At 38.5% G+C, this 21,717-nt stretch overlaps 1 protein-coding gene across 20 annotated transcripts in view; it reads right to left on the bottom strand.

Annotated features, from left to right (window-relative positions):
* Positions 1-21,717, bottom strand: part of DST (dystonin) — a 310,440-nt gene that overhangs the window by 131,684 nt on the left and 157,039 nt on the right. For 19 of the 20 annotated variants that reach the window (XM_075414626.1, XM_075414627.1, XM_075414628.1 and 16 more), the window contains 23 exons: positions 19,038-19,150; positions 18,796-18,902; positions 18,140-18,259; positions 17,713-17,808; positions 17,506-17,633; positions 14,516-14,609; positions 14,007-14,161; positions 12,625-13,084; positions 12,409-12,537; positions 12,119-12,196; positions 11,847-12,008; positions 11,641-11,745; positions 9,734-9,829; positions 8,305-8,430; positions 7,756-7,908; positions 7,348-7,502; positions 7,088-7,214; positions 5,750-5,933; positions 4,628-4,785; positions 4,126-4,304; positions 3,758-3,896; positions 2,759-2,952; positions 331-493 (listed from right to left, as the gene is read on the bottom strand). In XM_075414626.1, coding sequence (XP_075270741.1) covers positions 331-493; positions 2,759-2,952; positions 3,758-3,896; positions 4,126-4,304; positions 4,628-4,785; positions 5,750-5,933; positions 7,088-7,214; positions 7,348-7,502; positions 7,756-7,908; positions 8,305-8,430; positions 9,734-9,829; positions 11,641-11,745; positions 11,847-12,008; positions 12,119-12,196; positions 12,409-12,537; positions 12,625-13,084; positions 14,007-14,161; positions 14,516-14,609; positions 17,506-17,633; positions 17,713-17,808; positions 18,140-18,259; positions 18,796-18,902; positions 19,038-19,150 — 3,421 coding nt within the window. Of the gene's footprint in view, positions 1-330; positions 494-2,758; positions 2,953-3,757; positions 3,897-4,125; positions 4,305-4,627; positions 4,786-5,749; positions 5,934-7,087; positions 7,215-7,347; positions 7,503-7,755; positions 7,909-8,304; positions 8,431-9,733; positions 9,830-11,640; positions 11,746-11,846; positions 12,009-12,118; positions 12,197-12,408; positions 12,538-12,624; positions 13,085-14,006; positions 14,162-14,515; positions 14,610-14,743; positions 14,911-17,505; positions 17,634-17,712; positions 17,809-18,139; positions 18,260-18,795; positions 18,903-19,037; positions 19,151-21,717 lie in introns of those variants that run through there. The other variant, XM_075414646.1, reaches the window with a different exon arrangement.

Here is a 21,717-nt window from a genome sequence, read left to right as displayed (position 1 = left end):
CCAAGAGCAGTACTGAGAAAAAAAAAAAAAAGATGTGATAAGGAGAGTTCAGAATTGCAGGCACTCTCTAAGGTTTTGCTCTTCTTGTAGATTTGAAGACCAAGACCACCTGGTCTATAAACTGGCTATAATCACTGAGTGATACATTAACAATGTTAGCTGCACTGTAAACATAAAAGCTCGTGATTATTTGTAATTTTACAATAAGGGCTGAGGGACATCAGCATTTCCTTTCAAGAAGAAAGACTGGCACGACTGGGTTCAAAACATATTTTAATTCTTTTTCAGTCATTAAAGCAGTGCTTTCCTACAATGAGAACCCTATCATACCTTATGTTGGTTCAGCTGTTTAGCCAACGCTTTGCTATTTTCAGGACGGATTTCTTGAATCTTTCGCTGAGTATCTTCCACTTGTTGAATCCACGTGTCCAAGGAATTGTAAGTATCTTTGTAATACTTCAGAGATTTATTAATACTTTCTAAGTCACGCAATCTGATTTTATTTTAGAAGATATGCCAAAAGAGAGAAGATTAATATAAAAGATAAAAAGTACAACACCAAGCCAAGTACAGCTTTAAAGGCTTCAGATGCCTTAGCTCTGCTATAGCTTACACTATAAACATACTAAAATAACAATAACAGTAAATTAATTTCTCAAACATGAAGATTCCCAGCTTGAAGAAACCTTTTGATTTGTCTTAGATGACATCCAGGAGAGATCTGACTGCAGAAGAAACACCTGCATGCATCCCTCTTTAGCAAGCTAAACTGCTTGAAACTCCATGGCCACAGGAAACCCCAAGCAAGAGGGAGGGCTCTGCAATAGCAATTAATTCTGTTACTAGGGAGAGTATTTCAAAGATGACCTATGTGAATCAAGGAGGAGAGGGCTGTGCTGCAGTTACGTAGGGGTTCACCATACTCTCTGTGCCTCCCACAAAACAACAGGAGTTAAACCAAAACTAAAGCCTTTGAATATTCTCACATGTCAAAATAATTGATTCTGTAAGTCCATTTTTAAATCATGTTTTTGACCTGAGAATACTGCGTATTTCTTGAAAGTGTTTTCCACGCTGACGAGGATGCTGACAGTTTTTCTTTCATGATCCTTATACTGTTACTTCAAAGATCATATAAATATAACTACTCCAAAACACTGTAGGATAAACATACTTAGTAAACTACTTTTTATAGCTTTACTCGGAATAAATACTTTGAAATGCTCTAGTGTCGTTCTTAAGATGCCAAAAGGAGAATGAAAAAGAGCAAGCAAAGGAAACCGTACTGCTCAAGTTTGATACTTAAGCTTGTTTTAAAGCTAATGACCATGAAAAAGAGAAAGAATCACGATAACTGCAGCCAATATTTGTACATACTTTTCGTATAATGATCATCAGTATCAAGCTGTTAGGAAGCAGCAGAGCAAATATTTGCAGAAAGCAGCTTGTTTACAGCTATATGCTGCAGCTACCACAATCTGTCCTATTTACACTAGAAGCTACTATGTATTAATAGTAATTTTTCAGTGTATTCTATTCAGGATACAGTCCTGTGAGGAGAGCATGTGGTTCATGCTTGCCCTCTGAGGAAATAACGACACTTCAGGACCTCATAAAACTACTGTTTCATCATTTAAATTATCTCATACTACCAGCTGATTAAGAAATCTGAGGTGGATTTAAAGCTAGCCATTCTGCAGTCAGCTTTTGCCCAACTTCCTTGTAACTTCCAGTAACATGAAACAGAGACAACTAAATGTGTTAATTACAAGTGAATAACTTCAGTATTGCGCCCGAGTGGACGTTCACCCCTTAGATAAGGAGGACAAAAGATGTGAAGGGTTGTTGTGTGAACTTTTACATCAACAGCACTATCTTTGATGCTCTTGTTCAGGTTATCTATAGTGACAAACTGAAGTAGATTTTAAAGGCAGTAAATTCAGGTTGTATAGCACAGACTTCCTCAACTTGCCCATACTTTTTCCTTCAGTCTCTATATATCTGTTTCCTTTGCATATACGAAATGGAACTATAGAGACTGAAGGAAAAAGTACTTCCACGAATGTCATGTACGAGCATCTCCTTCAGAATTACGAGTAGCTGTGTTCTGCTGTATCTGCACATCTGTGTAGGCATGTGCCTTTGAGTAACATTCTCCAATACCATCATGACGGTAACACTGAATGGCTGAATTTAGAGCAACATCTCAAGTGGATATTGAGACTGCATGAAAACAGTTGCACACTGAAAGAAAATACTGGCACTTCACCAAAAGTTATTGCAGCAAAATGATCACAGAAGTCAACGGAAGCTAAGGACTTCCAGACTTAGCACTTGAGTCCTTAAAAGCAAGTTAACATGAATCCAGTCATAACTGATGAATCAGCTCATCAGTTTAGCCTGTCAGAACTAATTATGTGGAGAAACAGATGGTACTTCCATAGGACAGTAAACCATTTCTGCGGGCTTTTTCTGGAAAGAAAAAAGACAATTTCTCTCTACTGTGTCCCAGTAAGTTGTAACTAAAGTTTCTGTATCTTGTTAATGTTTCGGTGCTCACTAGTCACAGACATTTCCTGTCAAGAAGTAAGACAACGATGCCAACAGCACAGAAAGGTAAGAATCCTTGATCTTAGCGCATTTCACAAATAGTTCAGAAAACCATCCTGACCTATTTTAACATTCATTTCTGGTTATTCTTCCTCAGAAACAATAAAACAGCATAAAATACAGACTATAATAAAAAAGTTATACAAACCTGTTTTCAATTTGAGAATGAATGTTCTGCCACCTCTCAGCTAACTGATCAACTTTTTCTTTACGCCAGTCAAAGTCAAGATCACGTTCCTTGTGCATTTTAAACATCTGATCACTGATCATCTTTGCTTTCTGCAGTTCATCCTCTAAGGCATGGAACGCTTGTCTTTTCTCATCTACTTCAGATCTCCATTGCTAGTATGTGATAAATGACAAATTGTAAATAACTCCTAAATTATGACAGTATTTTATACATGAGTAGAACGTATAAATGAATAAATGGAAAATGTTTAAATGAGTATTTTGCTTCTGGTTGCTCAAGCACTGCAATAGGACCAGAATGAGTCTCAAACAACTAATTAGCTACGAACTGCAGAATAATTCTAAGTAACAGCATCCCCCACAACACATTCATCAAAACACAAACTGAAAATTAATGCGCTTATCTTCTAAACTACAGCTTTCAAAAAAAATCATTAGGTAGATGCCAATCATTCTATCTGCATTACTCATCATTTGCAATATTAAAATGAGGCATGTACAGCACACAAAAAATGCTGAACTTCAGTCTTACCCCTTCTCAAAGATAGCTGTCAAACCTCCTAGGAAACCCTGATTAGTACACCATAAGAAGTAGCAGGAATATTATTGTGGCCACATTTATATAACAATATATTTATGTTACCTTAAGCACATGTCACCTTTTCAAGAGACAAGAAGTAAGTCTTAATGGAGCATTAACAAGTGCCACTCTCGGAAGTTCAGATACTTCAAAGCATTTCCTAACAGCATGAATGCACGTGCAAACCATGCAATTCCTAATGCTCCAAAGCTGTCATTTTTTTTGAGATGTCAATCCTAATACAGACTTTTCTCCAAATACACAAGCCAACTTTTGATACACTACACAGTATAGCATGATCAAAACAGGTGTTATAAGACAGATCACTTTGCTATTATTTTTTTATTTGCCCATGAAAAGGCACCAGCCAACTCTTACCTTTAATGTACCCATCAGATTTCCTATATGGTTTTTGTCAGCCGTTACTGCCTCTTCTGTACACAACTTTGTTTCATACATTTTTACTAATGTTTCTGCTTCTTGGATGCTCTTCAGCACCAAATTTACAGTTTCCAATCTGAAAAACAGTAATCTCCTGTCAACTGAACCATCAGTAACAACACTCAACACACTTGTGTTTTTCACCCTTTTCACGTCACAGGGTACTCCTTTATACAACGTTAAAATTACATTAACTTCCTTTTCCTTGATCACTATTATTCATACTAGTATCTCCATATATAATTTATTTTTAAGAGAAAACTATAAACTAAAACATGCATGATGGGAGATGGCCTATTACATACTTATCTATGTAAATGGAAGACATGGAATAAACTTGGTTCATGTTCTGAATAACAACATTGAGTTCAGAGCGCAGAGTAGGGACTGAGGGTGAACCAGCAGCTTGACTGAAAAACTCTTCGCATTTATCTGTGATGACTCCCAAGTCGTCCTTCAGACGATCCAGTTCTTCCTTCAGTGTCTGTAAAATGAGAGGTGATTGACAGATTCTACACCAATCTCATGTACAGTCTACATCTTATTATCAGTACAGGTCTGTTCTCCTTTGCTTGTTTCACGTGGACATCACTAAAAATTTTTAGAAAGGGACATACATGTAACAGGGAAACTAACAGAGTCACCATTCATTGGCATATTTTTTCTCAGAACCACAAGCTTCATCTTTGACTCTTGTCTTTTCAAGGTGGACTGCAAACCTTCCTGGCTACACTCAAAATGTCTGGATATATTTGTTTTAAAATAAAACACTTTTCCTAGGTAAAACAGTCCTTCTCAAAGGCTCACCGCTTGCTGCCTAATCCTGAGCAAATTTTCATGTACGTCATCCCTTTCCACTGGGGTTCGGATCTGCCGTATTAAGCGCTCCTCACAACTCTCCAGCTGAAGTCTGATATTTCTGACTTCGGAGATATACAGATTGTAAATAGATTCTTCCTGCTCCTCTGTTGAAAGAAATACAGCACGTATTACCCAACAAAGCCATCAGGTCATTTCCAACAAGACTTCTTACAAAACACATTCTAAAGTCACCATTCTACAGGTATTTTCAGGACTGCCTGAATTTCCATCAGTTTCCACTGGAATTTTGGCTGTAAGGCAGATTTTAGGAACCCTTAAATTTTAGCTATTATTAGGTCACCTCTTGACACATGAAAAATTCGCGTATATCTTTGACCATTCATCCCAGGCACAGGCATCATACCTTACGCGGGCACTGCTAAACTCCGTGACTGCTGCTTTCAGTTGCACGGTATCAGGGCCATTACTACAGCAGGCTCTCTTTCAGATGCACAGGGCAACACATCTTTCCCGAAGTGTAGTGAGCTATGCTCATGTAGCAATCGGCTTTGCGCTACTGTATTTCAAGTCATTAGCTACTTGACAGTAAATCAGAGCAGATATTTTAAGCTTTCTGTTCTTACTGTAGTTAAAAACAGAGTTAAGAGAGCAGAACTACGGGCATTCTGTGCAGGTAGAAGAATATCTAGGACACTTTCTTACCTTAACAATGCAAAAAAAGCTCTAGTTCTGTTATGAACCCAACAAAGTAATCAAGCTGCACTTCCAACATTCAAAAAAAGCAAGGCATGACTAAGCAGTGAGCTGCTGTGCACAGAATAAATTCTTGCATGTAAACTTTTTTGTAGTGCTCTGTATATTAAGTAACACATCAATATTTTTACATAGTTTAATATATACAAAGTCAAAAAAACTTAGAACTTCTGTACAATGTAATTGTGCACTCTGTTAAAATAATGACTCTGCTCAGAAGAACTTGGGCATTAGCAATACCAGTATGATAAAAGCGGTAATTCACTAGAGCTTGTATTCAGAGAGAGAAGTTTTACCAACAGCTACAATCTCTCTCGTGAGGGCATCTTTCTACATTTCTCAGCAAAGTTTTACCTCTTTCTGCAGATTTCAGAAGCTCTTGATAGTATTGCTTGCAAACATTAACTTCCCTTTCCAGTTGTGCAGTATCGGAGCTTGTAAAGATTTTGGACTCCTGGCTATCTTCCACAAAATCATCAAAGCGGGACTGTAAATTGCTTAGAACCTGCTGATGTTCGCCTGGCAGCATTGTCTTTATCTGCAACAGATTATAAACCCACAGCACGGTCAGCAATGATGCATCACTCGTTCCCTGTAACACTTTTTATCAAAAAGCAATATTGACCATTTACTAAGATGGTAAAGTCAAAGAATCAAGGTTCTGAAAGCTTGCTGTTCCTACGCTGGAGCCCACTTGACAGGCATCAGCATACCAGCTGATAGCTTACACTCACTATAAAATCCTTTTCCACCTCTAATGCCAGTAATGGGCTGTGTTAAGCCAATCCTGTACCAGACACCATTTTTCCATCTCATGCCACGTAGCAACCAACAGGAAGCCAGCAAGAGTCATAGAAGCAGGGACACTTCAAGGACTATCTCAGATTCCTTCAACAGCAACAGTGGGAAACTAGGAGTGAAAATGTCATTTGGGGCATTACAAATATTGTTGCATCAGTTTGTAGACAGATATCTACCAATGTTGTATAATAAACTATTCTATTAAATAGTGTTATGCTATACATCTAACATTGTGTAATTCAGTGATCTCACACACAGTTTTAATCAGACAGAATAGTATTTTGATCTGTATCGCAATCTCCTTTCTGACAAATTGGTCCTAATTAGGTATTTAACATTTCAAGTTACAGACATGTATAAGAATGAAAAATGCATTACAGAGGAATGAGTGTTCAGCTGCCTTCAGCTTGAAAGACTAAATGTTGCTTCACAGATGTTCCACTGTTAGTAAGAAGTTACAACCATAAGGAAATAACAAAGGGGTTCATGGAGATTAACCTTAGACTAATGAAGCAAATCTCCCCAGCTATCTTCAACATAAATGCACAAAGGTAGACTCTTCCAGAACAAAATTCAGTTTCAGTCACTGTTGAATTGCTTTTGAGAGATCCTGTCCCTCTGCTGACAACTGGAGTCGACAGAGATTGGTGCAATAAGGCTACAGTTAGTTCCTGTAATACGACCTCTCCGCTCCTTCCCCAAATGCATCTGTGCAGAGGCTGCTCACACCAAGGCAGAACGTGGCACAGTGGTCACCAACGTGGCCACTGCCAGCAGTTCCCACAAGACGAAGATTGCTGCCAGTTGTTGATTAAACACTACTTCTGAGAAATGTAACCCTATGACTTCCCAGCAAATGGCTCAGCGGCCCTTGCTAGACACAGCACATACCGAGGCAACATTGCCGGCTCGAACAGCTTCGATTTCGTTGGTCAGGTAATGCCAGGACACCACACTCTTCATGTTTACATGCGACTCGTGCCAAAGGGCCAGAACATTCTGAAATTGCTGTTCAATCCTGAAACATAAAAAGACTCCAACTTTAGATCAAAGTAACACATTAAAAGGATAAAAAAATTAGTCATTATTTTAACGCAAGCTTCACATAAATGAATTTTAAAAGAAAATTGGTGGGTTTGTTTTGTCCCTACCTGTTGGCTGTATCTATTGCTTCTTTGTTTGGTGGAGGAACTGTAAAGCACACAGATGGAACCATGGCCTCATTACCACTGGGGCTAATGACTTTCCATTTAGCACGATGGGAGTTGTTTGCTAATACACACTCATCATCTTTGTAAATAGTTATCTAGTATTAACAGAAAAGCAGAATAATTTAATGAGCTAAACATTACAAAATACTCTCACAAAGCACTTCTGTAAACGGTGTCAACAAATAAGCAACAGAACAACACAAACAATGTTCAACACAAGGATTTGCTCTTATTTACTAGGGTGGAAAAAATTTAGAGCCTAGTGTTCTCCAGAAAAAATGGTAATTAATGAAACTTTAGCCGAATTCTCACGTCTGTAATTGATTTGAGGAAATTCAAGTTTCTAACCTCAATTTGTCTATAGTCACAGATGGCTTTAATTGGGATGGATGCTTTGAGTATACAGTCAGAGTTCCTTGGCTTCAGCTGAATTATTGCCTTTGCTCTCCCAACAAGGCCTGCTACTGTGCTCTTATACTGCAAGAGTTGTTCTTTTTCTTCCTAAAACAGTCAAAGAAAAAACACATCACAAGAGATGGCCAGAATACAGTGCTGTTTCTTTGATCCTGTTGAGCTTTTCTTTTCCTGATTTATTTTACTGCGTTTCTTAAGCATAACACATTTTACAGCAACAAAGAATCTTTCAGAAGGCACTGTTTTCCCACAACATCTGGTATTGTAAAGATAAACAAATAAAACTGTATTTTAAGGATACGAAAAACAGTCACTATACGTGGATAGATGCAATTATTTAATTATAAGTTCTAAAAAACAAATCTTATTTCTATATTACTTCACTTCAAAGGAATAATTTTAACTCATATTTTATATCCAACTGTAATCTACACACTTCTTATTTAATTGTAACTCACACTAATAGCATCCTTGAATTCTTACCATAGACTCTTGGACAAGATCTTCCAGCCTATGAAGGCTGCTTGATCTATCACAACTGTATTTTCGATATATGGTATCTTTCAAATTCTTTAAATATTCCATGGCTTCTTTGGCATCACTGAAAAACTAGGATGACATAAACATCTGGGTTATTTTTAAACAACCTAAAAAGTTCACAAACAGCTACACTATGAATTTTTCTTTAAGTACTGCCTTTTTAAAAATCATCTTTTCTAGTAGCTTGAAGTGACTACTGCACCACACAACACTATTCATAATTTCACGCCCAAATGTACTGTTACAGAAGGCACACCTTGTAACACCAGTTATTCTTGGCACTATCTAGATGCAAAATTAATTCAGCAGTTATTGAACCTTAGTTAATTACTGATCCTTCAATGGAAACATTTTCCGAAGTGATTCTTGTTTCCCTTACAATTACAATTACTTTCATGTATAAAGAACAGAGAAAGCCTACAAACTACAGGAAACTACCAGCAAAATTCAGCAAGCACACTGGAGCAAATCTTCTGTGTCGGAGCGAAAGTGAGCTGCCACACCTGGCAGCTCTGCATGGGCATCTGCATCCCAGCAAGGCTGGGAAGGGAAATGCCCTGTGACAATCCTCACTCCATTCTGCCCCTGAAATCTCATTTCTCTAATCCAGAATTCCCACTTCTTTGCTTTACCACTAGGAGCTCAAATCGCTCAACTTTGTCTTCTCCAGCATCTATTTCCTAACTTCAGGCTCTCTCAGCCCAAAGGCATCTCATCCCAACATCATCCCCCTTTCACTTCAACCACCCAACCCAGAAGACACTAAGGACTAATCTTTATAATTTAAATATAAAACAGAAGTAGGTTTTTTTTTTTTTAATCAAAAACTGTCATATCTTGGATCCTTATGCATGTAACGGAGAAACCCTTCAATCTTTGATCCTCATGCATGTGACTGAGTACTGCACCATTTGCTGATGGGTGTTTTGTTGGGCGTGTTTGCTGTCAGGGTGTTCTTTGCTCTGTTCATTATTAATGCTGTATGTTCCATTCCTGTTTGGGTAGTCCTGGAACATCCAGGAATATGTTCTCCCTCAGCCATCATTAACCTCCCTCCATTCTACAGCATCTGCAAAACCTGTATTGACAGTACTTGTGTAAGTCAGGGAGAGAACACAGCACTGTTGTCAGAGCCTCTACTTGCAGCTGCAGCACTCAGAAAACACATCAGGCCTGACTTTCATCTGCTGTGAAATGATGTAATCGTAGCGAAAACAACGATGCAGGTGTGGTAATACCATGGGAGCATGGCTCATCATCTAATGATTGCAGATGACAAATGTCAATTCTACAACTACTGTGAGAGAGCAACTAGCACTTTCAGTGAAACTTTTTTACTATGGTCCTAACTTAAAACACTTCACATTCTTACCTCAAAATATGCAGCATTTTCCCTCAAATGTTGTTCAACACAGTGACAGAGCTGAAGAATCCAGCTCCACTGTGTCTGCATTGCAGCTCTATAGGCCTTTAGAGGAGACAAAGAGATTTTAACAAAAGGAAATGAAAATTAAAACAGGCATACATTTCCAGAATTTAGGAAACATAAAAGTCATGATGCAAACACAAGCATCGAAACCTGAGCTCCTCACCCAGGAAAAGCAAGCTGCAGCAAGGCAAACTCCAACCAGACGCGAGAAAAATCCTGTTGCTACAGCGTGGTCAAACAACAGGAAACTTGCCCAGAGCAGCTGTGAAATTGCCATCCTCGGGCAGGGTGAGAAGCCAGCCAAACAACGCCCTGCCACCGCTTTAAGCTGGGGCTGGACTACAGCTCCTGAGGTGCCCTCAGCCTAAGCCAGCCTGTGATTCTGTGGCTCTATTTACTCATTCAAAATAGCTGGATTATTCCCTGGATGCAAATCAGGTATTAAAGTAACAATGAATGCACAAGAAAAACAATTAATCAGGACTTGCTGCAATGTATAAATTTGTGTCACAGTGGCACAGGACTTTGCAGAACGCCACCCTACTCGAATGATGTCTCCTACACTGTCTGCAGGGTGCTGCCACGAGAGCTGCACTGCAGGAGCGTTCACCAGCAGAGGGTACTCCTCACTTTGTGAAAGCAGCCAAAAGGTTCAATTTTTCAATTCCACATGATTCTCGGGGAATTCAAAAAGTTTTTACATCGGCTTCAATGAACGTCATCCTGATGCATTAATGCATACGTTCTTCTGTAGAAAAGGCAGAAATTTCTTTATTTTTCTTTTTAAATGTCCCAGTATGGCATTACTGCAGACATAACCTGCACAGTCATCTTCACTGTGATGGCCTTGTTCCATAATATTTATCTTTAATATTTATCTTTATTCTTATTTTTATCTGTAATATATTCCTTATTATTATGTTATTCTTTTTTATATATAAAGCATATTAGACTAATAAGAACCCATTAGAACAGCATATACTTTTAAAGAATAGAATTCCCCACATTACATAAAAAGTCATTTATTATTCAAAGTAAATGTCAGGAGAAGGAAGGGAGGAGTTTTCTTCATGTTTCCAATTTACACAGATACAAGCTCACTGAGCTGAAGAACCATAACCGTTTTTTCACTCTTATATAACAAAACAGCTTTTCATTGTTTCCATTTTTACCACCCACTATCTGTATTTACTCTTTTCTTGAAGATCTACAGGGAAAAGCTTTTTACATTCTTTTTCGCAAACTTGTTATGACCCTACAACAGCTACGATAAATTTTCTGTAAACTGTTAACCTGTAATACAGAGCTTGATTCAAGTGTGAAGTAAATTGCATCACCTGGTCAGATTTTTAACATCCAAACAAGGTGCATGACGCATTGACAAGTAAGTTATCAAACCAAACCTAAACCATAATAGGAACCCATACGTGTAGTAATTGACTAGAAAAGCTCTACTGCAACTTTCTTCAATCCAACAGGAGAGAAACCACATATGGACTGTTCTGTGCCCTCAGCTTGCCAATGCAATTTGTATCAATAACTGCAGAAGCTGCATGCATGACCAGAAACATCTGTACAGACCAATCCTGGAAATTTTAATTTTAGACTTCAGGGGGATTTTATCTAAGCAATCCAAGATGTAACCGTGACTTCACAGAAGTGTTTTTACTTTTTGGAAACTGGAAGACGGATATATCAGAGATGCTGAACAGGAAAAAAAGGCCCCATCATTCAGAGGCTTGTTATTTAATTTCCTATGAGTTAGCACTTCCCTTCTTTTCCCCAAAAATCTAAGACCTATTAAATCAGAAAACTATTTTCCTGTTTGTGTGCTGTATTTACTCACTTACCTCAATGGTTAGCCTGGCTGGGTGATTTTCAAGAAGCAACTGCTCAGCTATTTCTTGTACTGATTTAATAACTTCTTCTTTTTGATCAAGTTCTCTCATTAATTCCTTTTATCCAAACAAAAAAAAAAAAAGATACAAAATGTTTTAGAAATTTCTTAAATTCCTAAATTTGATTATTCCCTCTGGGTTACATTAGCAATACTTACCGCATGGTATTCCTTTTTTCTTGTTATATTGGGATTTCTTTCACTCCAGTCATATGCAACCTCTTCCTCTTCTTTTTCATTCAGCCATATCAGCTCTCTAGTAGCACGAGACACAAAATTGTGAAGAGTATCCAGGTGCCTTTCCTGACTTCTCGATGTGTTCTTTATTGAAAAGAAAAAAAGATTTACAAAAATCAGAATTTAAAGCTCATCCCTTACCAAAGATGATGTACATTGAAAAGCTGAACATGAAAGAGGTGTGACAAACTTACCAAGAGTTTTGAATACTGACTCTCCAGTTTGTGCAATTTTTCTGCATAACTGAGTTTAAGAGGGGCAGTCATTTGGATCTGTATTTGGTACATAAAGTCAAAAGACAACAAAAAAGTTAGATTATGTTAAACGATTAGATCTCCTGATTTCATGATGTGTCATCTAGAGATCAGAATCAAACGTAAGTAAGACTGTGAAACCTAAACACAGTTCTAAAACGCAACACTAGTTTATGGGTCACCCAGCAGGAAAGTAAGTAACCAAAGAAATAAAGAATACGGTGCTGTACCTCACTGATTTTAGCTTCTTTAAGGCTGGATTCAAATTCCTCAATAGCTTTGTGGACATTTTTGTGATTTTCTAAATGGCTTTCAACACTTGGTAAATCTGAACCCCATTCTGCTCGATCAAGTTGCACCTTACAAACAAGAAAGAAAAATTCACCATGATCAGGAAGGAGTAAATACAATAATTAGGAGCGGACTGTTTCCGTAAAGATTGCTACCTGCATTTCTTCCACCCAGCTCAATAGGTCCTGAACAAATTTCATGTTCACCTCTTCTTCTGTTAAATTCTGATCCACAAAAGCTGATTTCATAAGAGGTTTTCTGATTTGCATCAGTTTGAGTGTTTGCAGAGTCCCACTGTCTACTCCTGTCACATAGCTTTGAGTTAACCGTGGTGGGATGCCTGGTGTGTAAGCTGGAGTGATGGTTGGTGTCAGCCTGGAAGCAAGACCTGATGAAAGGCCAGACGTCAAGCTGGAAGAAGTCAAAGTAGGTGTTAATTGGGTCATTGCAGCATTTATTTCAGGGGTTAGGTTTCTTGTAAATCCTGAGTTTAAGCTTTCAGTTATTCCTGATATCATCAGCTTTGTCTGCTCTGTTGTCAGTACACGCCCCTTGTTGTACACTGCAGAACATTCGGTCCTTATGGCCATCAGCTCATCACGAAGTTTTGCAACTCTATTAAAATAAAAGAAAATAAATAAATAAATACATATAATTTCAATGGATGCTTATGATTAAGGTTTATCATGCTGAATGGAACAGCAATACAAATTCACATGATCTCTTACACTTTAGTTGTGCTTAAGTATTTATAAATAAGCATTTATATCAGAAAGTATAGGGTATGTCAGCTTATACATAAATACATAAATATATGTCAGCTTATACATAAATAAGCTTATATATAAATACGGATAATAGACGCAGAAATCAGGCAATGACTAGAAAATCAGCATGGTATGGGCACTAGCATGCACCATTCACAGTTGCAGGGAACAATCAACAAAGCAGAAATCTTACAAGATACTACATGTTGATGCAGATCAAACACTTGCAGTTCACTGCCAATGAGCTGTTATGTGCTTGATCCCACCCTATTCAGGACGAATCCTGAAAAACTTTGGAGCCACTTCTTCATGAAATTGAATTACGCTGTTTAAATGCATCTTTCTGCCAAGACTGTACACATTGCCACATAGAAGCTAATGTTACCCCACTTATTACCTGTTAAGACACCTACAGCTATCACCAGAACTCTCGCCTCCATTTTTAAAATCAAAGTTAGTGAATTCTAAAAGCATTTTAGGCGCAATAAAACAAGTTAACATCTTTAAACTCAGATACCCAGTAAACATTATACATTTAAGTCGTGTTCTGGTGAATTACTTCATTTTCACAAATCAGGACAAACAGCTCCTCCTGTGTTCAGCAACTTTTGTGAACAATGTATCCACCAGAATACCTGATAATCTTTATTTGGGTGCCCAGCAACAGATTGAGAAGTTTTTCCATAAACAGAAAGATCTGAAAATGTTGTCCATAATGGGTATCCATATTTGGGACATTTATTTATTCATAAAAATACACTGTAAAGTACCTTTGCACAAGCTGGTCTGCCTGATAGTATTTTCCATCAATAAGAATTTGGGCATCAATCACTTGCTGGCGGAGAAGGTTCTCAGATTCAAGAAGATACCCAGCTATCTCTGCTTCATGTTGGAACTGGAGCCCTGACTCTAGTCGCTTGGTGTCCTGAACAAATAAGAGAAAGCCATTAAGCCCTGCAGCTAAAGCAAAGAGAAAAAAGCTATAACAATTCTGATTTTTTCCTCTTTTTTTAACACCTTCTGATCTTGAAACAACTGTGAAGCATTTTATCTAACTACCTACAAAAAAAAAAAAAGGTAACAGAACTCACTCTAGGCAATTTTTGGTATTTTCTTGAAGAAACGCTAAATTAACAGTACAACGAAAATAAAAGTAGCAGCTATTAAGTACACATTCAAAAATCCCAAAGAATTTTTTTTTTTCTGTTTTTTTCTAGTAGCCCTTCCACTGCAGGAAGTGCTCATGAACACAGACAAGAAAAATCACCGACTGACTTACAGCCTGCAGAGCATTCCGGGCAAGTATTAGTTTGTCCTCACAGCTCCGGCTGTCCCGCTGAATTCTGTTTGCAATCTGCTGCAGCATTTCCAACCTAGGTGATAAGAGAGCATTTCAGAAAAATAAATAAATATTAATGTTATTTATATTAGCTAGATATGTATGACTTTATAAACAAACAAAACAAACAGCATCTAAATCCAAGCACAAACACATATGCCAAGTTACCTGTTTCCTTCTAAGGTGCCATTACCAAAGCTTATACAAGATTTAATCAGTGTGGGACCACAATTAACAGAAAGGAAATTTTCATTAGAGTCAATGCTGGTTCCAGCACTAGTGCTGTTGCTAAACAGTGAATCACTGCTATGATAGCTATAACTACTGCTATTCATTTTTACATCCAGAGCAGGGTCCTTCTGGCTGTTTACATTTGCTGTAAAAAGAAAAGACAGAACTCCTACAAAACATACAGCTTCTAGGGATGAAATTTCACCACTGGCTTTTGAAACACCTAGCACGCCTCCTTTAAATAGGTTTCAGTATGCATATTCAAAGTCCAGCAATTAATATTCTACCAGCTCTTCAAAGGATTCTACCTGGGGCTATGTACGCTACCTTGCTTTTGGCTTCCCTGCCTTGCATTAAAGCTTTGCAAGTACAGACTAGGCAGCAACATTAGGGCGTCTCTAGGAAACAGACGTGCCAAATATTTTATTGAAGTGTCACTAAACGTCTACAAGCCAAATAAGAAGTCTTTGCAATGTTTCTCAGACTCTTCAATGAAAAATTTCAAAAAGGAGTAAAGTGAGAACTCTGCACCCCACAGTAAGGCACAAAACACCTCCATGTTGGGCTGATTCCTCTTCCTTCAAATGGAACTGCACAATAAAACTGGGGGAATATCATGGTTAATCAGCTCGTAACAATTTTATTTGAGACACCTGAACACCATCCAACCCACCATCATTACTCCACTGTCCAAGTATGCATGTTTACTAACTGCCCTGTCCCACTAATCTGTCCTCCTGCAAATTACCTTTCAACTTCTTCCACATTCAGAGCTAATTGCTTCTTGCTGTTCTGACCACAAAACAAGTAAGAAACATCTGATCCCTGCCCTTAAAGTTTACGTTTTCACACAGAATCTGGGTTAGGGGTGATTTTTTCAGTATTTCATCCCCCGTTTTCAGGACCTCCTGAAAAAACACCCCCACACTATAAGATGACTGTGTCTGCACAGGAGAGCACAGCCAAGGCAGAGACACACCCCTGCAGGAATGTCAAACTCTGCTAGTTTTGCAAACCAGAGCTCAGTTTGGCACTCTCCTCACTGACATCACATTAATTTTGATTCCATACACCGACCTGGCCACACGTCGTCCATCTGTGTTGATACCTTCAGATGTAGTTACCAGACTTGCAGGCAAGGTTTTAGTACTTACCAAATTTCAGTGTTAGCTGAGGTCACGTTTTTGCCACAACCAAATCCCAACCCAGGAGCTGCAGCAACACCTCCTATTAGTGAGATGCACTAGCAACCAATATGACAAACACGGATCAAGTTCTTGTGTCCAGATCAACCGACAATTTTAACTTTATCACTAAGCCAGAATCACTTCACTTCCCTCTCATTTTACAGTGACCACCCCACGTAGTGACCATCACTGTACGACCTGCCACTTCCAGTGTGTTTACCAGTCCTGAAACATGGAATAGAGTTTATGTTTGCCTACCTGTGCTCAGTCCATCTAAATAAAAAAAGAAATAAACTAATGCCATATAGACACATTCTCTACAAAGATAATCCAGCTTTCTGCAAGTATGAATAGAATTCCTTTTGGTGAATGCAGGCCCTGGGCAGGTCAGGACACATTAACCTACAAGATCTAGCAGACTGTATTTCTTCTGCTGCTTTCCAGTGTTCTGCTCTGCATGGTGGGAACAACTCTGTACTCCCCTACCGGAACGCTTTTCGCAGCAGGATGCTTTGAATCAACACCTCCCACTGAATCTGCCATTTCAGTCACGCTCTTGCTTTTGTAAGCATGACACATATTTAATCAACTTTGACTGTCTTTGGGATCTTCTCTGGCTAAAATCTGTCTTTCTGAGGACTTCCTACACAAAGGTCTGGATTGTTCACACCTAATTTCAGGTACCTAAACCACAGAGAATGATCACCCTATTGCCACCAGAAAGTCAGTGCCAGGACTCTCTAGAAAGTGATTCAGATCTTAGATGTCTCCTCTGGATGCTTGAAGTTAAGCAGAATTAATCCAGACCCAGGTGTCTATACCTACCCACAGGTAGAAGCCCAAAGAATCATTTAACTTAAAGAGTTAAATACAAGGGTGTTTTTGATTAATGAATGGGTAGCAGCTGTGTCTGCCACAGAACTCAAAAGAGGTACCATTAAAAAGCAGAAACATTCTAAGACTGCATCAAGATTTTAAATAAGTATGTTATCAGTGATGTACAAAACAGTGTCACACATTCTGCTGCCATGGAAGACTACTATGCGCTTTGCACGTCTGAACACTCTGTGTGCTCTTGAGTACAGACAACTTTTAAGCAACCTCAGAACAGGACGCTAGACCACAATGCTGTGCACCAGTGAAATACAAATTTCACATAAAGGATGAGGATGTTGCTTACAAGAAATCAAGCCCAAATGAGACTGTGAAGTGATATGAACCTAGCTCTGACTAACTGTACAAAGAAGGTGTTCATATTTGTGTTTAAGTGCTTTGATGATCTGAGACACAGATACTGTTCATCGTGACCTTCTGAAACCATCGAAGTTACTCTGATCTGGACCTGCTTCTATGAATTAGGTAAAGAATTTCAGGCCTGGAACAAGGGCAGAATTACTTGATCTAGAAAAATAATGTGGATGTTACCATGGAAGATGACATTTACTATTTTCAACAGCAGTTAAAATAGCAGAAAATATATTAACCAAGCCTGTCAAACATTCAGTAGCATACCTCTCCACTTCAGGCCGAAGGGTCTTCTCTCTCTCCAGCATGGCAATAATAAGCTTTCCCCACTCTTTTTCTATATCATTTGGATGGTAGCCTTGAGGAAGTCTGATGCGTCCAAACTCTATCCAGACCTTAACAATTCATACATATTTGTTACTTTAAGCCACAGAAAGGGAACTTGTATACATTTAAATGCATGTTAAAACTTACCTCTAGCAGTTTATATAGACGTTTAATTTTTGATTTATCTGTCTCCTTTGGTGGAATTTCTGTTTCTTTAAACTGTAAATATTGATTATAAAGTGCCTACAGAAACATAAAAACCATCATCAACTTTTACTTACAGTGAATATAACCTTACTCTCTAAACCCTCTCCTAATATTCTTTATGAACTTATGTTCTTATACTGTTCTACTTGAGTTCTACCAAAAACGATCAGCGACAAGCTAAAGATTTGCCTTTGATTATTCCTATGTTAGTAATGGATTTATTGTACTTTGAAGAGGTTAAAGAGCAGTACTGTTCTACAGTTGATTTGACTGTACAAATCAACAAGCACTTCATTTGTTCAAGCATGCTCTGAGTCAGCAAGAGAAAGTGTCATTCCAACAAGGAGTTTAAGACACCACACCTCACCTTCAGTTCCACAGGATTGTTGGGAAATGTTCTGTCAGACATTATTGTGACATGGTGTCTGATCCACTGCATGAGGTAGTTCACCATATTCTGATATTCAACCCATTTGACTTCAACATCCTACCAAAGCACAATCCAGATTACAGATCAGAAGGAAATCACCTGAGCGTTCATTTTTGCTTTATCTTTGAAGTCTGAGGTCTTCACACACATAGAAAAGAGATTTCTAAGCTCTGCAATTCTGAAACAATATTTACTTGCTTATTACAGCTCACTTAAAGCTCCCAAATATATGACTTCACTCTTTAATTTTGGTCCCAAATAATTTCACTGAAAACACAAAATTTTCTAGTTTAATAAACTTCAAACTAGTAAGAATCAGAGAGGCATAATTTATAGCTCCATGACTGAAAAGAACTTTGATTCTATCTTTCTCCAGCTTCAGGTATATTGTTTTTAGTTAAGCTCTTTGCATGAATATTTTCGTGTCCAGAACATGAAACAGCTGCTAAGCCTCTAAAATCTCAACCTAGCAAAGCACGTCAAAGAAAAGTACAACTGCAGTCCTACGAAGATGCAGCCAACAATCTGGAGCTGAAATCAAGAATTGTATTAATGAAGCTCACACACTGCACAAGTATTTTTCTCCTACTTACATTTGCACTGATGCCTTCACCACCTTCTGGTACTTTGGGAAAAGCATCATAAAGTGATGACACATAAGTTATTACTGACTTCTCATCAGGTGAGGAAACATCAACATCTAAAAGAGCAAGACAGAACAGTGCTTTATCACGTAGTTGTAAGAATGCCCACAAATATGCTACTACCTGCGGGCAGACTGGATTTTATTTTCATGCTAGGGGTTTTGCAACAGAGCCCTCTGCAGCTATCTTACCTTCAGGATCCAGAAGTCTGGCCACACCAAGTTTTTCTGCTACAAAAAAAGCATGTTCTAAATTTGCAAGGTTGCTTTGAACAGCAACGGTATTCATGTCTATCAGGTCCGGCCTGTCAAATAAAAACAGTAATACTTGATTACAACTCTTGCCAGTTTTAAATCACTGCTGTATTAGTAAATCAAATCAAGAGCATGGATGGATAGAGCAACAGCGTTTTCATGAAGAAACTTTTCACTAAAATCATGTGAATAGGCTGAGGTCAGTGAAAAACACAAGCAGCAGGCAACTACAACACTGTCAGTTCTTCTTCATCTACAAGCTAAAGTTTCTAGCCATCCCTTACATACATCTCTATTTTCTTATTCATATTTATTCATGTGCATTGTCATTGTATCATCGCACCTTGTCTTTTCCACTGCCCCAGAGGAGGTTGAACTCGCTTTTCTCTTAGGACTCATTTCTTTGAGGAAGTTCATTTCTACTGCCTTTACAAATTTTTAGTTATTCTCCATCAAAGTCTTCAGCGCATGTCAGAACGCACACAGAAACAAGTTCAGTCACAAAAACATCACTTTAACCTGGAAGACGAGTATTCTCACAGGGCTCTAAAGAAGTGTTGTTCAAACCGCATTGAAGCCCTGCTTTCAGACAAACACTGCTGCCAGTTCTCTTGCAGACAGCCCTCAGCCCCATGCACTTACACCTTCACCCTGCTAGACTCCATTGCCAGCCACAACACTCTTGGCTTCAATGGAATACATAACTTAAGCAAATCTTACCTATACACATTTTAAAGTCACATAAGTATTATCCTGTACCAACATCACTATTCTAATGTTTTAAATTAATGTAAAACTTAAAAATTAATATTGTCCTTTAGATTTGCTATGTGGTGCTTGCAATGCCAAGGGCAGAGTGTGTCACTGTCTGCCTCCTTCAGCACTGGGAACCCTCCTAGCCATAACAACTAAGAGGGAGAAGGGATTTTCAAAGATGCCGAGCAAAAATTCATTCCACTGAAGCCAACCACAGTCACTAGGGTCTGAACCCTTTGCTACTGAAATCCTATGTTCCTGAAAATCAGACCCACACTGAAAAAACTCTAAAACAAACCCCAAAAGAAAGGAATATTACATGCAAGCTTTAGTGAACAATTCAGTCCTTAAATTTTCTCGTTTTTATTCTAGAGAAACTGTTTTCTTAGTTTTAAATAATTACAACAGAAATAAAATTTAAATGCCACATTGTTCAAAACAAATGATAACATTTTATTTGGCAATGCCCAAATTCACTTGATCACAAAATGGTATTAACTTTGCGAAAGTCAATACAAGCTTGCCTTCAAATTAACTACAAGGGACTGTAAATAAAAATGTATTTCTTTTCAGCCATTTAGAATCACTTGTTTCCCTTCTGCTCTTCAGAAGACAAGCCTACAAGACAGATAATGATACTGCATCTATTATTTCCTGAAAGAACATTTAATTAATAATAAAACTTTAGCAGTGTAAAAAGAAACATAACCCTCCTAAACCAGCGGGACTTTCCACTTCCAATATGCTTAGGAGGAGCATGATCAAGCTCACACCATTCTTCTCTCAATTTCAGTGCAGTGAAAACAACACAACGAAACCAATATCATCCGTTGCTCTTAGCAGCACAGAAAATCCATGAAAAATAAAAGACAATACTAGAAAAGCGAACAGAGCACTCCAGTCTCCTATTTCAGTCACAGTAATGGAGACGGTATGAGCAATAAAGATTGCTTTCACAGCACAGTTTTGACGAGAGAAGCAGGCTTCCGTAGGTGTAACACCGTTGGTTTGGTTTGGGGTTTTTTTTCACCTGCCTTCTTTACATTTGTTTCACACTTTATAAAAACGGCCCAAAAACCACTTACACTGCCTGTTCGATTGCCAACTCTTTGAACAAGAAAGAACAAGTTGTTGTAAAAGCCTTGACTATTCCCAGAAAACGAGCTGCAATCTGCAGAGACACTGACACGATAATCTCCTTAGAATAAAGCCTTCATTTAGATGAAGAAGGGGTAAGGTTTTTCTCACTGCAGTACAGGTAAAAATCAGTAAAAACAACTGATGTGCAACACATCGTTTTACGTCGGTGCTGTGGCTTCACCCCCCAGCTGCAGAGCCCACTCCATGAGATGCCTCCCCCTCTTTTAAACTGACTTTCCCACCTCTGCAACTCCTACCACCATAGAGTTATTCCATTTCCCCTCCCAGAACAAGGGGAAATTGCAATGAATACTGCTGTTTTCAGTTAACTATATGCTTCACACATAGCATACTGACCTAGATTAACTGGTCTATATTTATCTAAACTCTTGATCTACCAGAAAATACTACAGCAGACAGCATTTGCCTCTGCCTTGATAGTGCTTGCCTCTGGTCTTCTGAAGCAGACAGAAGGCTCAACAGCTCATGGAGAACAAGCCCACTGATGGCATATAAAAGGGAGAAGACAGGTAAGGTGACTGGAATGCAAAAGTACCTGGTAGTGGCCATGGGACGTGTACATTGCCAGGGCCATGGGGCCTCCACCCTCTGCAGGTCACCCTTTCCCCTTCCCAAACAGGAGAGGAATATGTTGCAAAGCCACGGAAAAAGGAGCTTACCTCCCAGAGCTCAGAACAAGACTTTTTTTAGCCCCAGAAAA

This window comes from Opisthocomus hoazin, chromosome 2 (assembly GCF_030867145.1).
Source record: "Opisthocomus hoazin isolate bOpiHoa1 chromosome 2, bOpiHoa1.hap1, whole genome shotgun sequence".
Lineage (NCBI taxonomy): Eukaryota > Metazoa > Chordata > Aves > Opisthocomiformes > Opisthocomidae > Opisthocomus > Opisthocomus hoazin.
Note: the sequence above shows the minus strand (reverse complement) of the source record. Positions and strands in the feature narration are given on the sequence as shown.